The 22,296-nt window shown below is 53.1% G+C and overlaps 1 protein-coding gene across 7 annotated transcripts; it reads right to left on the reverse strand.

Annotated features, from left to right (window-relative positions):
- Positions 1 to 4,875: 4,875 nt before the first annotated feature.
- Positions 4,876 to 22,253, reverse strand: KCNIP2 (potassium voltage-gated channel interacting protein 2). 7 transcript variants are annotated; one of them, XM_082408484.1, is made up of 10 exons: positions 21,878 to 22,251; positions 9,412 to 9,522; positions 8,477 to 8,575; positions 7,695 to 7,819; positions 7,220 to 7,289; positions 6,981 to 7,051; positions 6,752 to 6,859; positions 6,462 to 6,566; positions 6,265 to 6,327; positions 4,876 to 5,971 (listed from the first exon to the last, which is right to left on the reverse strand). In XM_082408484.1, the coding sequence occupies exons 1-10, from the start codon at positions 21,948 to 21,950 to the stop codon at positions 5,924 to 5,926; spliced, it is 873 nt and encodes a 290-aa protein (XP_082264610.1). In that variant the 5' UTR covers positions 21,951 to 22,251; the 3' UTR covers positions 4,876 to 5,923. The 7 variants fall into 7 exon arrangements, with proteins under 7 accessions (XP_082264610.1, XP_082264606.1, XP_082264607.1 ...); XM_082408480.1 differs by having other exon boundaries at positions 8,477 to 8,530; positions 9,427 to 9,522; positions 21,878 to 22,250; XM_082408481.1 differs by lacking the exon at positions 8,477 to 8,575 and having other exon boundaries at positions 9,427 to 9,522; positions 21,878 to 22,249.
- Positions 22,254 to 22,296: the final 43 nt, after the last annotated feature.

Raw genomic sequence — 22,296 nt, forward strand, 5'->3', positions numbered from 1 at the left:
AGCGGAAGGTAATGAAGGCAGTGGAATGTACCATTTGTATGCTCGCCACCCTCCAGGACGAGCCAGACTCCCTGGAACGGACCATTACCCCACCCGAAGAAGGGGAGAATGGGAGGAGGCTGGGTTGGGGCAATAAGGATGTGGATAGGGCGGGGGTGGGTGGAAAAGAGAGGTGTTTACTCTCTCAATGCGCAGGCGCGGAAATCAAGCCTCTCGTTCTTAAAGAGACAGGAAGAAACTGACCTACTTTCTACTGAGATTCTTCTGACAGGTTCGTTCATTACATCAGCCCGACCCAGGCTCGGTTCTATAAAGACAACACTCCAAGAAGCTCAGCTCACTCCTCTGCCTTGAAACATTTTCCCCTACCTCCAGCTTGGCGCTAACCCCTTTTAAAAATTAAATCATTCCTACATTCCTTCATTCAGCTGACACCTATTGAGCTTGCCCCGTGCTGGCCTCTTGGGCCACTATGAGCTCACAGCATGGTGGTGCAGACTAGCGAGTACACACATAATACCCACACGGTGTACCCAAGTGTTGTGGGAGCTCAGAGGAGAGACCGACTCCATCTTCCTTTGGGGAGAGGCAGCGGCCATGGCTTCACTTTCGAGCTGGGTCATAAAGGTTAAATAGGAGTTAGCCAGGTTGAGTAGGGGGGAAGAGACGAGAGCACTCTAGGCAAGTAGAGTACAAATGTAGGAAGGGGCGAAAAGGCCTGGCCTGTTTGGGAATGGGGAGTGTGAAGTGTGTGTAAAGGAGAAGTGGGACCCCTTGGGCTTCAGCATAAACATCATTTCCTTGGGGAAGCCTTCCCTGAGCCCTAGATAGGCTTGGGTCCCTTTGCTATATGTTCTCAGGGCTCCCTTTGGTTCTGTCATAATGCACTTGTTGGCTGAGAGATCTGTGGCTACATGTGAGGTATAAACGTGAAATAAGCATCTCAGTCTCATTCTGATTATTAAGACTTAGCATTCTCCAGGGCTTCCCTGGTGGCGCAGTGGTTGATAATCTGCCTGCCAATGCAGGGGACACGGGATGGAGCCCTGGTCTGGGAAGATCCCACATGCCGCGGAGCAACTAGGCCCGTCAGCCACAATTGCTGAGCCTGCGCGTCTGGAGCCTGTGCTCCGCAACAAGAGAGGCTGCAATAGGGAGAGGCCCGCGCACCGCGATGAAGAGTGGCCCCCACTCGCCACAACTAGAGAAAGCCCTCACACAGAAACGAAGACCCAACACAGCCATAAGTAAATAAATAAATAAATAAATAAATAAATAAATAAAATTAAAAAAAAAACTTAGCATTGTCCATCTTACACTTGAATCTCATATTAGACTCCTCCAGCGATAGCCCAACTTGTAGCTCCATGGACTCTTATAGTCCCTCTTCTTTTTAGTCATGGAGTGTTAAGATGGGGGTTAGGAGCAAGTATTTTCTTAGGGGACCTCCTGTGATGACAGTTGGGGGCCATAGCAGCTTCACTGGATATTGCGGTCCTTTGGGGGATTTGGGAGCTGTCATTCCAGCTGACCCCAGCCCTCAGTCTCATGACACTTTCCTCTCTGCTTCACACTTTACACTGTGGCAACTTCTAGCAAGTCATCAGCCACAATTTCATCTACTCTCCATAGCCAACACTCTGGGGTCTATGACCCAGGCAAGATGCACCTTCCACATCTGTACTTCTCAAACTTGAAGGGCAATTCTTGCCACACACTTTCTCTCTGTACCACAGCTCTACCCGCTCAGCACCTACAACAGGAATCAGAGCCTAGTAGGCCTATGATAAACATTTGAGGAATGAACAAGATAGGGTCCTGCTCTCACAGAGCTTACATTCTGCTTGTGGAAACAGTAACAAATTCAGTACACACACAGGAACTCAGTTTGTGATAAGTGCTATGAAGGGAGGAAATCTAGTGATACGATGAAGAGTAACCACAGCAAGGAAGGGTCTACTTCAGATGGAAGAATAAGTAATAATCTAGTTAAGCAATGATGGTGGCTTAGACTAGGAACAGCAATGGAGAGAGATGGTGCACCTTTGATGGTGGAATTAGTGGGTTTTTTTTTTTCCGGCCCTGCCACGCGGCTTGCGGGATCTTAGTTCCCCAACCAGGGATCCAGGGATTGAACCTGGCCCTGGGCAGTGAAAGCACCGAGTCCTAACCACTGGACCACCCCCCCCCCCAGGGAATTCCCCAGGATTGGTGATGAATTAAAGGGGAGTAAAGGGAGAGTGAGAGGAAGAAAGGAAGACTCTTACATTTTGACCTGAGCAACTAGGTAGATGGTTTATTGAGATGGGGAGGACTGGGAAGGCATGAATCAAAGCTCCATTTTGAACATGTTAAGTATGACCATTACAGATCCACATGGATATGTCAAATAGGCAATTGGATATATGGGTCTTGGAGCTCAGAGGAGAATTCTGGGGATAAAAACTTAGGAGTCGCCTGCATACAGATAGTGTTTAAAGCCATGGGATTGGATGTGATAATGGAAAAGAGGCTCAGGTCTCAGCTGTGGGGCCCAATGTTTAATATTCCAGTTGAGAAGGATGAGTCATCAAGGGAGGGCTGAGAAGGGCTGGCCAGAAAGGTAAAAGGAAAACCAGGAGAGTATGAAATACTGGAAGGCAATAAAGAAGAGTGTTTTGAGATGGGGCAGCTAACAACATTCGGAATCAAACCAGTGGCCAGAAAAAAATGATCAGAATGCCAACCTCCTGTTTTTTTCTGATTTCCTAGAAATTCTCAGCTTCAGACTTCAATTTCCCTTAAGCTTGGATCTACCCTAAAATATAGAGTCTGTCTCCATACCTAACCCAGTTATATACATACACTCACCATGTCCATTTTTCCAAGTCTTACAGTTATTCATACAATTATGGAATGCCTATTATGTGCCAGGCCCCAGGATAGGATGGGGAGGGCGAAAAAAAACCTAGTCCGGGCACTCAAGGAGCCCTCAGGAGTTTACAATGTATCGAAAAAGACAATCACTCAAATAAATATACCTAAATATACAGTTACAAACTGAGAAGTGCCACGAAGGAAAAGTATAGGGCAACATGAGAGCCTGTCACAGTGTCACCTTGTCTGGATTATGCATGACATGCACAGCATCCATCTTTCACACACAAATTTTTACTGTGCCCCAAGGCCACCCTGGACAGAGACTTGGGGGATTGGGTCTAGTAGTATCAATCAAGTATCAATCCTCGTATAAACTCACCAGGTGACCTTGAGCAAGTCCTCTCCACTCTTTGGGCCTTTTTCCTCTTCTGTACAATGGAAGGCTGAGAGGTAGACTAGATCACAGGTTCTTAACTTAGGGCCCATGGATGGGCTTCAGGGACACAAAAATATATGGAAAAGTGTGTTGTTGTCTTTTTTCTTCTGGACAGTGGGCCCACAACTTTAATTAGATCCTTCAGAGGGGTTGTGACCCAAAGAAACCCAAGGACCTAAGGAGCAGACAGTTGTGTGATGATGTGAGCAGTGGAACCAGATGACAAAATGATGGACTCTGGAAGTAAGTTTTTGTTTCTTGGACACCCATACCCTTCCCTTGACCTTGTCAACATGTACAGTGTTGGAAGAGAAGGCCTGATCCCCCTCCTATGGATAGTGAAGCTTAATCACCACATAATGGTGCCCTAGAGAAAGGATGGGAGGAACTTACCATTGGCGGCCCCTCTCCAGGAGCAGAACAAAGAAAGGTTCCCACCCCACACAGGAAGTTTCTATTACCCTTTGTGTCACCTGCTCCACGGTGACCTGCCCTGGGTCCACTTCATCTGCTCCCCCATCATTCTTGGCTGGAGTATAGACACAAATGTACCTCCCTACTAGAGGCAAGGTTGGGATGTTTATACAAAGGAACTTTCATTAGAAACTAAAGGGAATTCCCCTCTCAAAAAAAAGCACTTTGGGGCTTCCCTGGTGGCGCAGTGGTTGAGAATCTGCCTGCCAATGCAGGGGACACGGATTCGAGCCCTGGTCTGGGAAGATCCCACATGCCGCGGAGCAACTGGGCCCGTGAGCCACAATTACTGAGCCTGCGCGTCTGGAGCCTGTGCTCCGCAACGAGAGAGGCCGCGATAGTGAGAGGCCCGCGCACCGTGATGAAGAGTGGCCCCCGCTTGCCACAGCTGGAGAAAGCCCTGGCACAGAAACGAAGACCCAACACAGCCATAAATAAAATAAATAAATAAAAAAAATAAAAAAAAAAAAAAGCACTTTGAAATTAACTAAGATGTCTGTAAATTAGAAATTCTGGATTCCACTTGTAAGAATGTTTAGCCAAAAGACAGCTTGCTTGGCATAGTCTTCAGGACATCAATCACCTTTCTCTTCCTTGTCTCCTCTAAGGATGTGGGAGGGAGATTTGGGGGCCTCTCTGAGGTCCAGTAGGTTTCCAACCCTTCCAGAACCTGTGTCTTGATCTCCTGCCAAGGGTTGGCCATACTATAGGAAAGGAAGTATTTTCTCTGGAATCCAAAAGGCTGTATGAATTATGGGTTGTGAGTTATGTGCGGGGTAGGAGAGACAAAAAGGCAGAGACAGATCCTGTGCATAGCCATTGTGTTTTATTGGATCTGGTGTACTTCTTATTTTACAAAAATTACAGAGGAACCAAAAATGCAAAGCAGTCAACAGTGTTCTGATAGGAAAGGGGGCTCCCTGGGGACCCTCCCCCTCAGATCACAGCTGACTGGGAGAGTGAGCTAAATGGGACAAGCAGATATATTAAGGGGTGGCGGCACGGCAGCGGTGCTGACAGTGAGGTGGGACCTGGGTCCTAGGGTCCCTGCCTTCAAGGTGTGCTCAGGGGCATCTCTGGGTAGATTGAATAGAGCAAGAGGAGACTCTGGGTGGGCAATGAGGAGGCTATGTCGGGGGGGCAGGAATAGAGCCTGGGTATATCACAGAGTCTAATAAATGCCCCCACACTGGGTTCAAATCTATGCCTGCCTCCTTCCTTCCTTTTTCTTCTAAGGCATCCACTGTGTGGTCCCTGACTTACTCTGTGCCTCCAAGTCTAGAGGAAATGGCAAATGAAAACTTAAGCTGTAGCCATCAGAGAGGGTAGGCTGAAACTTCGGCAGGTATCAGCCAAGACAGCTCCCACCTATCTTCCCCCTGCTGCCACCACCACTACACAAACAGGAATGGAGGAGAGGAGGGAATTCCAGGGATGAGCCAAACACCAGGATCTCAGACTCTCCTGGGATACTTGGAAATTTTCTGGGGTATTTCCAAGGAAACAAGGTCTTCTGAAGAGCCTGGAAATTCATATTCTGCCAGCTTGGAATGGCAGACCTGTAGAGCTCAAAGCTATAGCCTGGCATGCTCTCACTGATAATCCCCAGGCCCTTCTGTTCTCTACCCCAGCTACCTCCTAGGACCTAAGCACTGGCTCAGGCCCAAGATTACTCCCTCTACATTCCTGTCCACCTCCTACAGGGCTCTCAAAGGCCCTGGTCTGAAAGACCAGTCAGTGCCAAGGACAGAACAGCCTTTCTGATAACGCAGTCTTAGGGGAAATGGTTATGAGATCAGGGATGGGGGAAGCACCATAGCAGGAGACATTTTGTCTAGCGTTGTGGTTTCTCAAGTGGGGGTGGAAGGGGAAGGATCACTCAATTCCTATAGCAGGGGCACCCTCAGCACTGAGTTTCAGGCAGGAAGGGGGAGCTGTTGGGAGTTGGGAACACCCCACAGATAACACTCTGCCCACTCCCTAGCCCCCTCAGCTCCAGCAATCTGGACCACTGAATCCCCAGGCTCTTGGACTCCTATAGCCCCCAGGGTAGAGCTAGGATGAGGACAGACCTGGGAAGAGAAGGGTGAGGTCCACCTGGACTAGGGCTAGAGCATGGTCCCCCCAGGACAACTGACCCCCTCTCCTGGGGAGCTAGATGACATTGTCAAAGAGCTGCATGGACCTCATGATGTTCTCGTCCTGTAGCCATGGTGGGAGAGAGGCAGATTGGAGAGAAAGAAAAAGAGCTTATCAGAGACAGGGAGAAGAACACTGACTCAGAAATGGGGACGTTCAGAGACAGAGAGAGGCAGTGAGGAAGGAGACACCCAGAGAGGTGGGGAAGGGACAGGCCTCCCCAAGTTATGAAGGAAAAGATTCAGAGGCGGCAGTGAGTTAGGGAAATAGTACTCTGCCCAAAGGAGCCTTCTCCTACATCATTGAATCAGGTCCTGAGTCCAGACCAGGGAAATGTAGAGGGCAGGGCCCTGTACCTTTTGACAAGATTCAATGAATTCCTCAATAGTCACCACGCCATCTTTGTTCCTGTCCATCTTCTGCAAAAAGGTAGTCAGGTAGGGAAAACAGGAGGGATGACAGGAGAGAGGCAGGCAGAACTCGGGTAAGTTCCCTTCTGGGACCTCACCTCCTTCCCTTCACTCTAAAACCCAGCCTACCCAGTCCCAGGCACCTGGAAGAAGCTCTCCACGTGTTCCCTTGGGGCCTCCTCCCGGAGTGCAGGATACGTATACTTGCCCATCATGTCATAGATGGACTTCATGATATCAAGCATTTCCTGTTAGGCCGAGAGAGAAGAGGATCCCTCCTCAGAGCCTCCAGCCTCCAAACTAGAAGGCCTAGAGCCTAGGGCAGACCCCACCCCTTGCTGGTGATGTATATGTGGGTCATATATCCCTCCTATGGGCCCTTTATACCTGCCCACACACATACAACCCCTCCAGCTGTTCAGTTGCCTTGTACCTCCTTGGTGATGCAGCCATCCTTGTTGAGGTCATACAGGTTGAAGGCCCAGTTCAGCCTGTCATCTGTGGTTCCCCGAAGAATCACTGACAAACCAGCCACAAAGTCCTAGGAAGGAGGCAGGGGAAAATGGTTCTTCTGATACCTTTCACCCAGCCCTCTCTCTGGGTTTGGCCTGGCCCTGAAGCCCCAGGAAACATGCTTCCCTGGCCCACAGTCTCCAGCTCACCTCAAAACTGACTGAGCCATCATGGTTGGTGTCAAAGGCATTGAAGAGAAAAGTGGCATATGTGCTGGAGTCTGCAGGATAAGTGTGGATGAGTAAGCTTGGCTTCCAGACAGGAGAGGACTTCCTACCTCCCTACCTCTATGGGGCTCCTCAAACCCCATTCACTTGGCATTTCCAGCCCTCTCCCCAAGTCAGCCTAGAGATGGACAGCTGCTTCCTCTCAGGACTTGTCCCCTCACCTCCTTGAGGAAAGAACTGGGAGTAAATCTGCTTGAAGTTCTCCTCATTGACAATTCCGCTGGGACATTCCTGGGGGTAGCGTAGGGAAGGAAACCAGACTGAAGGAAGAGACAAAACCCCCTTCCACTCACCGCCCCCCGCCCCACGTTCCCACCCAACCCTCCCTGTCCAGAGACTCCCAAAGAGAGGGGAAATCTTCGTGTCTCCAGGGGGCTCACCATGTAGCTCTTCTCCTGGAGGAAAGACTTCTCCCAAGCGCACAAATAAAAAACACAGAACTGACAGACCAATCTACAGGCTCCGCCCCTTCTCAAACCAGCAGGAACTCCTATCTAGAAGTTCGGTCTGTGGTGGAAGGGGAGCTGTCCCTTCTCCTCCCCTCCCCTGTCACTCCTCAAAGCCTCCAGGCCAACCTTTCAGAAAAGTCCTGGATAGGCCCTGCCCCTCCCCAGTTTGGTTCAGCTTTGCACTCACGTTTTTGAAACCACGGTACAGGACCTGCAGCTCCTTGCGCGTGAACTTGGTTTGCTCCTGCAGCTGCTCCAGACCCTCGGGCCGGTGACACACGGTGGACAGTTCAAACTCATCCTCCACGCTGTCTGCGGGGTGGGGGCGGTTGGGGGGGACAGCCGCGCCTCAGGCCTGTCCCCCACGACCCCTCTTCAAAATCACTGAACCATCCATCCCCCCATATCCGACGCCGGAGACCAGCCTGCCAGTTCCCCGGACGCAGAGCCAAGGACATCAAGGCAAGGAAAGAAGATGCTGGTCGGCTTCGAGGTATATCAGCGGGCCCAGCGCAAGGCCAGACCTGGCCCCAGAGCCCGGGGTCTGAGTCAGCGCTGGCCCCTGGGCCCTTGATCCCTGGTTGGAGGGGAAGGCCCCCAGCCCCGTCTTCGTCCCAAAAGGCCAGGAGTAGGAAAATTGGGTTGGAGAGGGGGCTTCTGAGGGTTCGAGCCCTGGGCCTCCGCTTACCAACTCAGATCCGCCCAGTCTCACCCTTGCCCCGCCCAGATCCTTCCCTCCAGCCAAGCCCCGCCTATCGCAGCCATGCCCGAGCCATGCCCCGCCCAGCTCCAGCCAAGCCCCCTCCACACCCCACTCCTGCCACACCCCTAGTGTGCCTTAGAGAAGGCCACCACCCCTGGCCCCGTATCAGCCCCGCCCCTGTTCCCAACATCCAGTCCCCAGGCAGGTGCCCCCACCCCAGGCTCCCGAAGTCCCCCGCCCCCGCCCCCACCAGGAGAGTAAGTCACCTGGGTCCAGCGGGCGGGGTCTGTGGGGGCGGAGGGAGGCTGGGGCGGCTAATGCTGAAGGGAGCGAACTGTCACCGAGAAAGCGGAGGACCCGGCCAGCTGCACACACCTCGCCCCTCACACTCACAGCAAATCTCACAGACCTGCGTGTTACAGTGCACACACCCCAGCCCCCCACGCGCACAGAGGCACACGTAACGAATGAGCACAGACACACACGAATCGGACCCCGCGCTCATCCCCCTGCCCTTTTACCGAATCGACCCCCATTGTGGGACCCAGCAGAATCAAACACAACGACCTTCTCAAATAATGTGTACAAACCGGGCCTTTATAGCTTGCAAAGATGCAGTATGTATAATCCTGTGAGGTGGGCAAAGCCCAAATGAGGAAACTGAGGCCTACAGACAAAGCTTGGTCACTCAACTGGGGACCAGGCTGGTACTAGGAAACTCAAGTATCCTGGCATCTGGAGGAAGGCGGGCTCCATCATTACACTTGCATCCATCTAGTCAAGGCACTGGTGACCTACATCTCAAGGCCCAAAACATGCCCAGGGGCGGGGAGGGCGGCCAGACACTAACCCCAGCTGAGCCACGCACAGACCCTCACAGCCGCCTGGTCCCACCCCTGCCACACTGGCCACACTCACACAGGCTCAGAGTGGCCTCAGCCTGTCACACTGACCACGCCCAAACACCCAGATCCTGCCCATTTCGCACACCCAGAGGGCCCACACACTCAGGCCCCGCCTCCAAACTGACCACGCCCACACATTCCGCTCTGCGCTGCGTAGCTACGCCCCCTCACACTCCTGGTCAGCCAGTGCCCAGCCCACCTCCGCCACATTGGTCACGCCCACACACACTCACGCCGGCCGGCTCCCCTCACACCGGTCACACCCCGACACATACGGGCCCCACCCCCGGAAGCACAGGAGAGGCACTTGCTTTCACTGACTGAGGGCAGGGCTTGGGGCCCGCAGCAAGGCAGCAGCTTGAGGAACCGCTGCTTCAGCGCTTTTTTAGTGGGCCCTGGAGGGTGGCCTGGGAAGAGAGAAGACCCCAGGAAGGTACATTAACCCCACTGTCCCTCTGTTCCCTGTACCCTCCCCACCATCACAAATCAACCCCGGCTGGGGGCGGGTGTTGGGGGAAAATGGGGGGTGGGTAATGGTGAGAGTAGCTGGGGCCGGTTAGGGGAGTCCAGTGGGTTTCACAGGCATGGAAAGTCCACCAAGGTGGCTCGGCACTTTGTATAAAGGGACACAGCTGGGAACAGCGAGGTGGCGGGGGCGGGGGGGGGGGGTGGAGTAGCATTGGCCTCAGTCTTTGTTGACCCAGCGTCCTTGGCTCCAGTGCTACAGCTGGACCTCTGAGGGTGATGTCCAACCCGGGGGCTGCCTGCCTCTCTCACACACACACACAGTGACAGGTGTGTATACATAGTGTGATAAATCAGAGTGATGGATGCCACACAAGGACCGCTTGATACCTAGTACCTCATTCATACCCAGTGGCCTCCCAACACATGCACACACACACACACACAGACATACACACTTTGACCTAGTACTTCTTAATACAAACATATACAAATGTGACTGACCTGGGGAAAACATGACAGACATACATTAGGAACCATACAGGCCATCTTACACACAGCATGATCAAACCACACAAGAACACACGATGACCCTGGGACATCACATCACAGTGTGGTCACCATGACATATCAAGGTCACCACACACATGCCCATATCATATTGTGACCTAGGTGCCCATGGCACCCAGATACCTAAGACTGCACCTCACCCACAGAACCTGCATTTGCCCTGGGTACACCCCCACCTTTCTTTCCTATAACCCCTCATTCCAAGGCACCTAGAATCTTCCCGCCAGCAGAACAGAGTTCTCAGCGAACTCATCCGCCCTAAAAGTGTGTCCCTTCCCAGTCTTTTCCAGTATGGCTTACTCTTTGAAGGTGAAATGATAGCAAACTTTAAGGCAATGACAGACCTTGGAGATGAGTATTTTGTTGTAATGTGGGACTACCCGGAGCCCACTGATCACAGTTCCCCTCACTTCCTCTTATTTACACATGTGTCCTATGGCTCTAATTGTACCCCAGGGAGACCCTCCAAGTTCCTGTTGTGTGTCTGTCTCCTGGCTGCACCCACCTCCAGACTCCAGGGCCAGAGCTCACTGGACCTGGCATACTGACTGAAGCTGGCCTCAGTCCATTCCTGGAGGGGCCCAATTTCCTTTAGTTGTAGATTGGCACCCCAGCTCCCTTGCAGGCCCTGCCTCCCAAGCCGGCTCCACCCCCAGGAAGATGCTGTGCTCCCAGGAGGGAACTGCTTGAAGTCAGCGCCTCCTCTCCCTCCCATTTGTCCTCTCTCCCCAGGAGCTATGGAGAGGTGGGAGGGAGGCAGTGAGCTGGGTGAGGGATCGATGGCGGCCTGGCCTCTGGCCCAGGGCTCCATTAGCCTGGACTTTGGTTTCCCGAAGCCGATTGTGCCTGGGGCCTCTGGTGGTGTAGTAGCCTCTGGACTGGGGGATGGCTCCCCCTGCCTCTCCCAACCTCCCCCTCTTCACACATCCCCCCATCTGGTCCCCTGCCTGCTCCAAGGACTCAGTCTCCTCTAGGCTCCTCAGAAGGTGGGAAGAGAAAGGGGGTGACTTCAGCAGACAGGATGCCTCCCCCCTTCCCACCAATAGTCTAAAGGGGATGGAAAGTTAGAGCCCAACTGACTTAATCTTTCCAGGACTGGATGAATCCCAGTTCATCTAGGACCAATCCCTGCGACCCACCTCACCCCACCCCAATAAATGCAGCAGAGGATGGAGGGTAGACTAGGAGTTTTCTGCTCTTACGGAACCCTAGAGCAGGCAATTCACGGACCTTCTTCCCTAGCTCCTTTCACATTTTTTCAGTTCCCCCAGGTGTCTACCCTGCAGTCCTCTTATCATGGTTCTTGCCTGTTTTCCTGTAGCCATGCTATCGAGCTGCACAGGTCTCGGCATGAAGAAGAGGGAGAGGCTAAAACTCCCTGGGGAGGCAGAACATGTTCCCCTCTCTACCTCCAGTATCACTCTCCCCACCTGACATTGGGGTTGGGTGGAGAATTGCCTTCCCACTCCCAATGTCCAGACTCTGGAACCCATTCTGCCCTTAGATCCTGAGAGGACCTGGGAGAGGCAAGGCGGCTTGGGAGGCAGGGTCCCTGATCTGATCCACCCCTCACTCTCCTACCAGATTTGTCTATGAATGTCTCATTCACAGTGATCCCACTCCTGTCCCTCCAGAACCCACCCCATCCCTAGCCTTGGGTATGGAGCTGGTATTTCATCAGGGAACTCTGGGAATAGCCACACACACAATCAGATGCCCAAAGAGGCTCAGCCACACACTCCGTGCCCCTCAGGCACAGTCACATCTGCCATCTCATAAAGCGACACACTCTGTCACTCAGACACATTAAATCACACCCCTGTCACATACACAGGCTCAAGTAGTCACACGTTTTGTCCTTTCTCACACACGTGAACACACAGCCACACCCCCCTGTATCTCTCACACACTGAGTCCACACACACCCTGTAACCCACGCCTGCAAGGATGGAGGTGTGGAGAGTCACACACATCTTCAGAGCCGTTGTGGGTCCCTGGCCCCAAAAGGGACTCCCCAGAAGTCTGGTGTTATCTCAGGACCCCTGGAACCTCCTTCCTCTATTCCAGATACCCCTGCCTGTCTCCAGACTTTTCCTCATTCCCCCCAGTTTACCCTTATCCTCAATCCCAGTCCCCCCATGCTGTACCCCCTCATCACCTCCCTGGCTCCTGGCCCTCTCTCTTCACCTCCCTCAGACACCCAATCCCCCAGATTCCCTCCTCGCCTCCCCCAGATCCACTCCTTGAGTCCCCCTCTTTGCCTCTCCCAGATGTCCTGTTCCCCCAACTCCTCTCCTCCCCTCCCCCAGATGCCCCATCCCATCACTAACCTGCTTACCCCTGCAGCCCTCACCCCAGTCATAAAGTCAGAGTAATCTTCTCCCCAACCCTGCGGGCCACTGTCCTTCTAGCCAGCAGCCCAGACATGCCCAGACACCTGGGTTACCTTCCAAGGAGACAGGCTCAAAGAGGCCAAACTGCTCCAGGACCTTGACAAACAGGGCGAGGACCACAAGCACAGCGACCATCTCCAGCCCTTCCAGGTTCATGGTGGGCCTGGGGCATGGCCCCACAGGCTGAGGCTGGCCCTCCCTACTCACACTTCCTCCCCCTCAGGCTCCCCAGCCTGAGTAGGACTGCCCGCAGTCTCCCTCCCCCTCTCGCTCCCCGGATCTCCTCCCTCTCCCCCTCCCCCCGCCTCCCCACAGGCCTCCCAGCTACAGCCTCCAAGCCACAGCCTCTTCCTCTTCACGGGGCCACTTCTGCCTATGGATTGGTATCTCCTCCGGAGCTTTTGGTGTGAAGGCTACGGGCCAGGCCAGACCAGAGAAGGGGGGCAGTGCCTTGCCTCTGCCCCTGAGACAGCTTCCCTCAGACACCCTGTGGCTACTCTGTGCCAAAGAGAGGGGGCAGAGGGAAGACCTGTGCTTAGAGAGAAGGCAGGGAAGGGCAGGGTGTGTGTGTGTGTGTGTGTGTGTGTGTGTGAAACTAGGAGCTGCACATGCATAAGTAATAGATGTGTGGGTCAGAATATGTTATGGGTGTCTGAGTGTTTTCTTGTGTGTATATTCCTGTATGTGTATGGAGAGTATGTGTACCTCCTCTTACGTGTGTCTGTGTGTGTGTTTACACATGATTGTGCACCTGTCCTAGGAGTGTGTGTGGTGTATATGGGTATGTAACCTGGGTGTCTGTGGGGTGTGTGTGTGAGAGTGTATTGGAGTATTTCTGAGTGTGTATGGGGTGTGAGGTATCTGTATTTTAGCAGGGTGTGGCATGTGGGTCTGAAGATTGGTAGTATGGATGTGTCATATAATTAGGAGTATGGGTCTATGGTGGTTGTGTAATTGTATCTGCATGAAAGTGTATGAGAATATAAGGGAGGAGAAGGTGGTGACCTCTCCAGTCAGGAGGACACCACCACCATCGACTGCGTTTGCCATGGAGACTGAGAGGCGGGAAGCACTCTCTTCCCACAGGCCACAGGGAAACTGAGGCCCAAGGGAGGGAGGATTAGGTCCAGTAGCCTGGGCAGGAAAACAGCCACTTAGCCCTATCATGACCCTCTGGGGAGGGGACTTATTGCAGCTGCCTTTGGGACCCAGAGAATCAAGCTCCTTGGGAGAGGAGGGATGTGCTCTTCCTTTCCTCCTGGCAGGGGCCTCACCCAGGAGCTGCCAAAACCCTCCCTGTTCTTTGGGAATCTTTACTGAGCTGATGGAGAAACCCAGAGTAGGAGGGAAATCTGAACCTTCCAAGGGAGCCACACAGCCCTGGTGTATTCCTGGAGCCCCTCCCCCATCTTCCCATCTCCCTCAAGGTGGTGGTGATGGCGGCGGTGGTGTCTGTAGTGGGGTGGGGAGAGGCTTGCAGAACCAGGGAGCCAGAAGATAAGAGCCTCTGGGTTACTGCCACAGCTGGCTAGGGATTGAGCACTCAGTATGTGCTAGATAATGTGTTATGTGCTTACAGACATTATCACATTGAATTTTCACAATAAACCTATGAAAGAGGTACTGTTATCCCCACATTATGGGTGGGAAAACTAGACAAAAGGAGCTTAAGAAAATCTCCAAGATCAATAAGTGTCAGAGCTCAATTTTAACCCAGCCTGACTCAGCCTGTGCTCTAAACCACCACGCTACACTGGCTCCTTTCATAGACAGCTTGCCCAGTTTAGGAGGCCCAGTTTAGGGGGATTAACGCAAGGGACCCTTGCCACCTCGTCCAGCTCTGGGATGTGTTTCAGCCTCAATTGTGGGGTGGGGGTGGGGATGGGGATGGGGGCTAGTCCCTACTGCTTCATTTGAGGTTCACGGATCTGCAGTTCTACATGGCCACCACTGGGGGGTCAGGCATCCATCTTACACCGTATCTTACCCCTTCCCTCTCCACCAACCCTTCCAACATCCTTGGGAAGGAGGGTATGCCTCCGGCAGACTTGGTCCTCTGCTTGTCCCCCCTCCCTCCCCCAGGAAGAAGTCAACTCAGGGACTGTTTTTGGCTTCTCACACCTTTGGAGGTTACAGGTTTACAGGTGAAATGAGCAAGCATCTCCCTCTCATCGTCCAAAATCCATGCCTGGCATTTAATACCCTTCCCCAACCCTCATCAGCAGATCCCTATTTTTGAGCCAGTTTCGCCTCCTCACTGTCCCCCAAACACACCAAACTCAGTGCTATCTCTGTGGCTTTGCTCCTGCTATTCCCTCTGCCTGGAATGAACTCCCTTTTGCTCTCCTATCCTACAGTTCTTACCTGTCCTTTAGAGATAGCTTAAATTCCCTTCCCTTCAGAGCCTCCAGCCCTCAGCAGGCTCCCAGCTACCTGAAATTCTATGGTAGCCCACTGGGCCCTCAAAACTCAGCACCTAAGTCTGTAATGTTATCAGTGGGAACAGTAAAAGGAGGCAGCATAGCATGGTAGGTAACAGTGTGGGCCAGGGTGCCAGACTCCCTGGGTTCAAATCCCAGCTCTGCCCCTTGGAATTAACTGGGAAAGTTCTTAATCTCTGTGTGCCTCGGTTTCCTACCTCATATGGTTGCTAGGCCCTCCTAAATGAACTAATACACGGAAAGCTGTTAGAATAATTCCTAGCACAGAGTAATTGCTTATAATTGTTTACTGCCATTATTAATAATATTATACTCCCCCCTTACATATCTTAGCAATTTACAAAGCATTTCCACAAACATTGTTATTTCCATGTCTTCTCATGACAACCCCATGAGGTAGGCAGAGTGAATAGTATTGTGCCCATTTCACTGATGAGGTAAATGAGGCCCAGAAAGGTAAAGGAACTTGCTCAAGGTCACCTAGCTAAGAGGAGATGTTGCAAATTTGAACTCAGGTCTTTCTGGATCAGTCCTATTTCCTCAATTAGATTCCAAGCTCCTAGAGGGCAAAGATGTTAAAAAATTGCACATATACAAATTGAATGCCAGGCTCTGAGCTGGTGCCTGTGGAACAAAGGTGAACCATACAGGGTTCTGGCTCTCCTGGGCAGGGAGAGACAGCCCACTGACAGAACTATAAGGTATCTACTCATTCAAAAAATATTTGTTGTGTGCCTACTATGTGGTAGGAACTGTTCAAAGCAGGCCACGAAATGAGCTCTAGTCTTCTACCTGGGAGCCCAGGAAAAACCTGGAGAGGGTAGTTTTTGAGCTGGTTCTTAAAGGATGGCTAAAATGTCAACAGTCTGCCTTAACAAAGGGACCAACATTTATTGAGCATGTTTTTTGTCCTTGATACTTTACACATGTTATCTCATTTAGTCCTCATAATAGACCTGAGGGATAGGGTCTATTATTCCTGTGTTTACAGCTGAAATGGTCAGATTGAGTAGCAGTATACCCATTTTGCAGATGAAGGAACTGAAGCTCAGAGAAGTGATTGTCCCAAGATAACACAGATGATAAAGGATAGGTCGAGACTTGAACCAGAACCAGTGATCTGCCAGCTCCCTCAGGCTGTCTCTCCAAGGTGTGTGGAGGTGTCAAGGAATCCTGAGTGACTGCAGCTTAGTTCGTATTGGGGGAGCTATGAGTGATAAGACCAGAAAGGGGCAGATTCCATGGAGCCTTGAATGCCAAGCCAGGCTATTTGATTAGAAAGAGGCAGCACAGCAGCATTTCCTTGCTCTCTGCTGCTGATTCACAGATGGACAGGTTGACAACGGTTTAGCCAGTTGTCCTGTCTGCGGACCCTCCTCTTCCTTCTCTCACCCTCACCCTCAACCTTCAGAGACCTTGACCCAGCCTCACAGGACTCAAGGTCCTAAATCAACGAGGCCTCTGGTGAGAGAATCTGATATAAGTGAAAGAGCAAGTTGTTTTTCAGGCTCTCTCTTCCCCCCACTCAGAGACCTCTCAAGTCTCTGGGCTCTGTGAGAAAGTTGCCCAGGTCTGTCCTCCCCAAGCATCCCTGTGCCACTTTGCTCTCCACCGAGAGGAGTGAAGTCTTAATGAAAACACTTCAAGCAGAGTGAGGGCTGAAGGGAAAACTATCTTGAAGCATTAGGTGAGCCCTCCCTTAGATCCCTCAAATCTCACCACGGAGATACACCTATCATTTAGTTATTTACCTCCCGAAGTTCAAACCCAGAGAAATACTGCCGAATGAAGGGGGCCCATAGCATGTAACTGTCCCACTTTCCCATCTGCCTTTGCTCCCCTAGTGAAGAACCCAACCAGTAAAGACCCTTCTGTCAGCCCTCCAGCCCCACTCCATCCCCAGCCAGGCCAGAAGACAGAGCAGCCCCCAGCTGCATCAGGTAATTAATGACCTCCCTAGGCCCTGGGGCTATTTCAGGGCCTAGAAGTCATGCCTGCTATGATTGAGAGCTGGCCCCGCCTGGCTCCAGCCATCTGTCACTTGAGACAGGCCTAAGCAGGGGGCTTGGAGGACAATTGCTTCCCAAGAGACATCCAAGTATGGCTTTGGCTCAGCCCCATCTCCTCTCCTTCTGGGAGCACATTGTAAGGAGAGGCCTGCTTATACTCCAGGGGCTCAAGGGGATACTGTGCAGAGAGCCAGAGAACTACAGATCCCAGAGTGCCACCAGGCTAGGATGTTTTGGTCTCCCCAGGTCAGGTGGGGAGGAGATGCTGGGTTCTGTGGGCCCTGCCCAGGCAGCTCTAAGGAAACCCAAGTGGAGGTGTGCATAATCTCAGCATTGCCATGATATAATACCCACAATCCATGTCATAAATTCCACAAATCCCACACCAAGGTACAACCTTATGAAGTCTATACAGCTAACTTAGTGTGACTCAGGAACCCCCAACCCAACTCTAAAGCATAGAACTCCAGGTACATGCAGTCTTAGTGTCACAGAATTCCAGGGATACGTAACCCTAGGGGTGCACAGCCCCAGTGATCACAACCCCATTGAGGCACAAACCCCCTTAATACAGACTCCCAGAGATAGACAAAATGGTGACATACAATCCTTATGCCACACAAGTCTATCCATCCATCATGCATAAACTCACTAGCTGAGTTCATGTTGGTCCAGTCCCACCTCAGGATTTTTTCCTTCTGCACACTGCCCCTACTCATCTTAAGATCCCATTAAACTAAGCAATTCGGTAAAGAGCTTTGCCTTTTCCCTGCTCTGCTGCAAGCTTCCTCCCTTCATCCCTGTGAGGGGCCTTGCCTCTTACATCCACCTGCTTGAGGCCCCCACCTCTGCTCTCAGTAAGGAGCCCTGCCCCCTCTTCCACCATTGTGAGGGACCATGATGCCCCTTCTCCTTTCCTCTTTGAAGACCCCTATGTCCTCCACCTTCTCTTTACGGGACCCTATCCCAAGTTCCACTTCTGTTGGAGTCTTGCCCTTTAAACTTTTCTTTGAAGGATCCTGCCCCTTCCACCTCTGTGAGGGGCCCTTTCTCTCCCCACCTCTGTAAGGCTCCTATCCCACTTCGCTTACTTTTTGAGGGGTCCAGCCCTTTCCTCCCTTCCTCATACCTGGCGACAGCGACCCAGTCACCAGCTGGTAGAGGGATCGCGCTGCCTGCCCCAACGGGCTCCGGCACCTGCTGGGGCATCTGTTCATGGTCCTGCGGTGAGCACAGAGGTCAAGCTCCGCCCCCAAAGCCCGGGGCGTTCTGATCTCCGCCCCCAACGGAGTGGGCCCTGCGTGGGCGGCGCGGGAGGGCCGGACCCATAGGACCAGGATCTCAGGCAACAGAGCCTCGTTCCGCTTCCCGTCTTCTCCCGGCCACACGAGGGGAACTCACCCTGGCCCCTGCGCCTGAAGCACCCGTTCCCCAAATTCCCAAACTCGGGCGGGGCGGGGCGGGGCCGGGGGGGAGGGGCGGCACGGACTCTCCCTCACAGCCTTCTCTGGGAATATTTTCTGAATTTCCGGTGGGGAAGGGGGCACCCACGGTTTTTGAAAAAGGAGCTGGAGAGGGAATGAACATTATCTTTCATTGCCCCGCTTCATCCCCTCATTCTCTGCCTGTCACACCCCTCCTCTTCCCATTTTGACACAGAGATGCGAAGGGGTTAGAGGACCCAGTTGTCATGGCAACTCCCCACACTTCCATACTTCCTGGACCAATGGGCGCGAGAGTAGGAGGGAAGAGGAGGAACTGACCAGTGTATTGGAGTGACAAAGGGGCGGCAGGGACGTGCCCCTACTGGTCTCTGTCTTCTGGCTCTGAATATCTTTTTCTTGTAACTGTTTTGTGTCCCTGTGTCCCGGTCCGGCGGGTTCACACTCTCCCCTCATATGCCGATTGTCAGCCAGATGCATCGAGGAGAAGCCCCCCTACCCACAGTCCTGGCCCTGGACTCATCCCTATCTGGTTATACCCAAAGTAAACCCTTCCAGGACCCACTAACGCCTTTAAAACTTCTGACAGAGCCTATGGGGATCCCACTCCTCCGACTGGGATCCCGTATTTTTGGCTGAAAAGCCTACATTTACGAGACGAGAGTCACCCTGAACTCCATGGAACCTTGCCACTTGATTTGGCAACATCCTCATCTGGCATCAGCTCCGCAAGCATGGCTCCTCTAAAACCACACGGGGGCGCGCCAGTCCGGGAACGATATTTATGGCCGGCGGGACGCAACTCCGGAGATCCCAGGCCGGGACCCGAGCTCAGGCCTTGGCCAGCCAGGTCCCAACTCTCTCCTCATCTTCTCCAGTCCTTTTCTTGCTTCCGGCTTGGACAGGACCGCAGCGAATCGCTGCCTTTTCCCACCTCGCCGCACTGCCAATAGGTCATGCCGGGCCCGGAGGTGCTAGATGCGGGACGGGGCGGGGTGAGGCTCAGATTGTTTTCTCCTAAAAGTCTCCCCCAGATTTGTTTTGAGCCTGGGGTGGGAGTGGGTAAGGAAAGAGGCTCGGGCAACCCAGGATGACCTGAGGTATGACTTTAGCGCCCCCTTCCTGTCAGCCTGATAGGCCGGGATGACTGAAGCCAAAGAATATCCACCAGGTCCGATTCCAGGAATCCCGCCTGCACAAGGAAGGAACATTGGGAATTTGGCTGGCCCTGCTGCACTTCCGCCTTGCAAGCGCTTCAGCACCGCGGACAACGACTCCCCATCCAGCTTCAGCTCAGGCGTCTCCGAGCACCCACCGCCTTAACACCCACCGCATTAACACCGGCTTCCCAACCCCATTTATCTCCCGCTGTAAGATAAGCCCTCCTTCGAAAGGAGAGCTCCTGGTAGTCTTATTTCTACTTCCCAAGTTGCGTGTGGAGCTATCTACAGCGAGGATGCTCATGACGTGGAACACGATTCTTGATGCTTGTCAACATTTGAACTTTCTATTTCCCTTGGGGGGCAAGCAGGTGGGAAGTAGTATTTCCCATTTTACAGATGAAAAAAATGAGGCCCAGAGAGCAAAAGTCATACAGAGCTGGTATTCACACTTCTATTCCTGCACCTTCCCGTACAAGGGCTTCCCCACTTCCACCCAGTCTCTGATTCAAATAGCCAAGTGGGGAGCAGATGATTCCACTAAAGGGGAGAATCAGTTAAAGCAGGAAGCAAACACTGATTAATGTGGTGCTAATGAGGGCGCTGGGGACCTTACTACTCTCAAGGATCCTGAGTTGGTGAGAACACAGTTTAAAGCAGAGCTAGTCACCTGGACCTTTGGAATCCATCCAGGCCTGAGGCACATCTAGGGCACATCTGGGGCCTGCCTGAGTGGAAGGGCTCCCCCTTCTGGGAGTCTGGGCATAGTGACGAGAACCTCCCCAGGGTGTGTTAGTCAGGGAGACACTTTTTCAAGGCGCTACAACCTAGTCCTCTCCTCTTCCCCAAGTCTTAACCTCACTCTCCTCAAGACAGACAAGGATCATGGCCTCCCTTCACCTCCCCAGCTTGTTTCAGACACAGGGGAGACAGTCTCCCTACTCCCATTCCCTGTTGGAGTTCTTGGGCAGGCTGCACACTGAGAGACAGAAACACACGTATATGGAAATGTACACAAGGTGACACAGTCACCCACACAAACACGTGGATCTGCCTACCAAACCCAGGAATATGCACAGGCACAGATGTACTGGTCTCACATACCTCCCCAGTGTGGGAGAGAGAGGATGCCTGAGCAGCAAAGTGGTTTTGGGGGATACTTAGAAGGGGAGGCCACATGGTACCTCCCAAGCCTAGAGCTTCTATCTCTGGGTCTGGAGGGGAGGCTAGAGGGTTTGTTTTCCTCTGGGTTTGGGTGAAGTTCTAGGAGGGTTGTTGGGGGTTGAAGGAGCTTCAGTTGTAAGAATGATCTCTAAGTACTTTGTGGGGGGGATGCTGATCCAGCATTAACCAAAGCCTCCCCACAGGAGCCGGTGACGCTCCTGGAAGCCAGGCTGGGTAGATGGACACCAGAGTCCTTCCTTGGGCCGACCCAGGCTATTTGTGGAAAACGTGGGGAAGCAGTGGTGTGCACTAAAGACCCCCTTCTGCCCCAGGAAGCCAGAGAAGCAGCAAGGGTAAGACATGCCATAGACACTCACAGAGCCCCACTGCAGACATCACCACATGAAAGTATACAATCAGTATCAAACACCAATATAACCCGCACAGTCTCACAATTAAAACACAACACAACCCACTTTAACACATGCTTGTCCCAGGAGGTTCACAGTCATAAAGTCTTACAAAGAGACATACCACCTTAAAGTGAAGACCTGACGCATACTGGTAGTCACATGCCACTTCATACAGAAAATCACACACTCAAAGCACAGAGTTGCACACAGAACAGAGATACTTGGTTAAAACAACTTCATTAGTACAATCAGGGTCCAACACAACCTCACTGAAACATCTGACAAGACATACAATTGCACAATCACACACAATCACACTCACCCTGGCTGTCACCAAGCCCAGGGCACATGGCAACCAGCTGTGGGAGGCGCACACACATACATACACACAGACACAAAGAATGACAGGCGCTCTCGCACGTAACACCTCCCACTATAGACACCCTCCTAGCCTTGTGTCATGCATGCCCACACCTGCTGCCTCTCCCCACCTGCCCACGTGCTCTGCCCCCAACCCCTCCACCCCCCCCCCCCCCGCGGGACCCAAGGCTTTGAACCTCAGTGTCCTGCCGCCCAGAACAGCCGGGAGGGTACCTGGGAATGGGTCAGAGTGTGGGTAAAGGCCTGGCAGGGGTTAGAGGGGCTTAAGGGTCTGAAGGGATGGAATCTACCCTCCTTCCCCCGACCCCCAAGCCACTGACTCACCCGTGAGCTGGTCATAGGATCCGTCCAGGTCTCGGGAATCGGACAAACTCTCCTTACGGCCCTGGCCCCGCATGGCCCCCGGCGCCCCCCTCCCGTCCCCACCTGGGCCGTGGGAGGGGGCGCCGGGTGGCTGGGATAGAGAACTCACACGGCGCCCCCTGGCGGCGTAGTGCGCTGCCGGGGGCTGGGGGCTGGAGAGTCCGCGCTTGGGCTAAGAGCCTGGGGACCGCCGCGGTCTAGGGCCCACCTGGGGATCCTGGGGCAGGAGCGGGAGGCTTGGGCAGTAGGTGAGCGCAGAGCCGGAGGCAGAGTGGAGCGGAGAAGAGCCCGGAGCTGGAGCCGAGCCGCCTCTCCTCCCGCCCCCTCCCCGCGGCTGTCACCGCCACCTCCCCCCTTTGGCGCTGCCGGGATTGGCTCCC

The sequence above is a fragment of the Balaenoptera borealis genome (genome assembly GCF_965194805.1).
Source record: "Balaenoptera borealis genome assembly, chromosome: 10".
NCBI classification, from domain to species: Eukaryota; Metazoa; Chordata; class Mammalia; order Artiodactyla; family Balaenopteridae; genus Balaenoptera; species Balaenoptera borealis.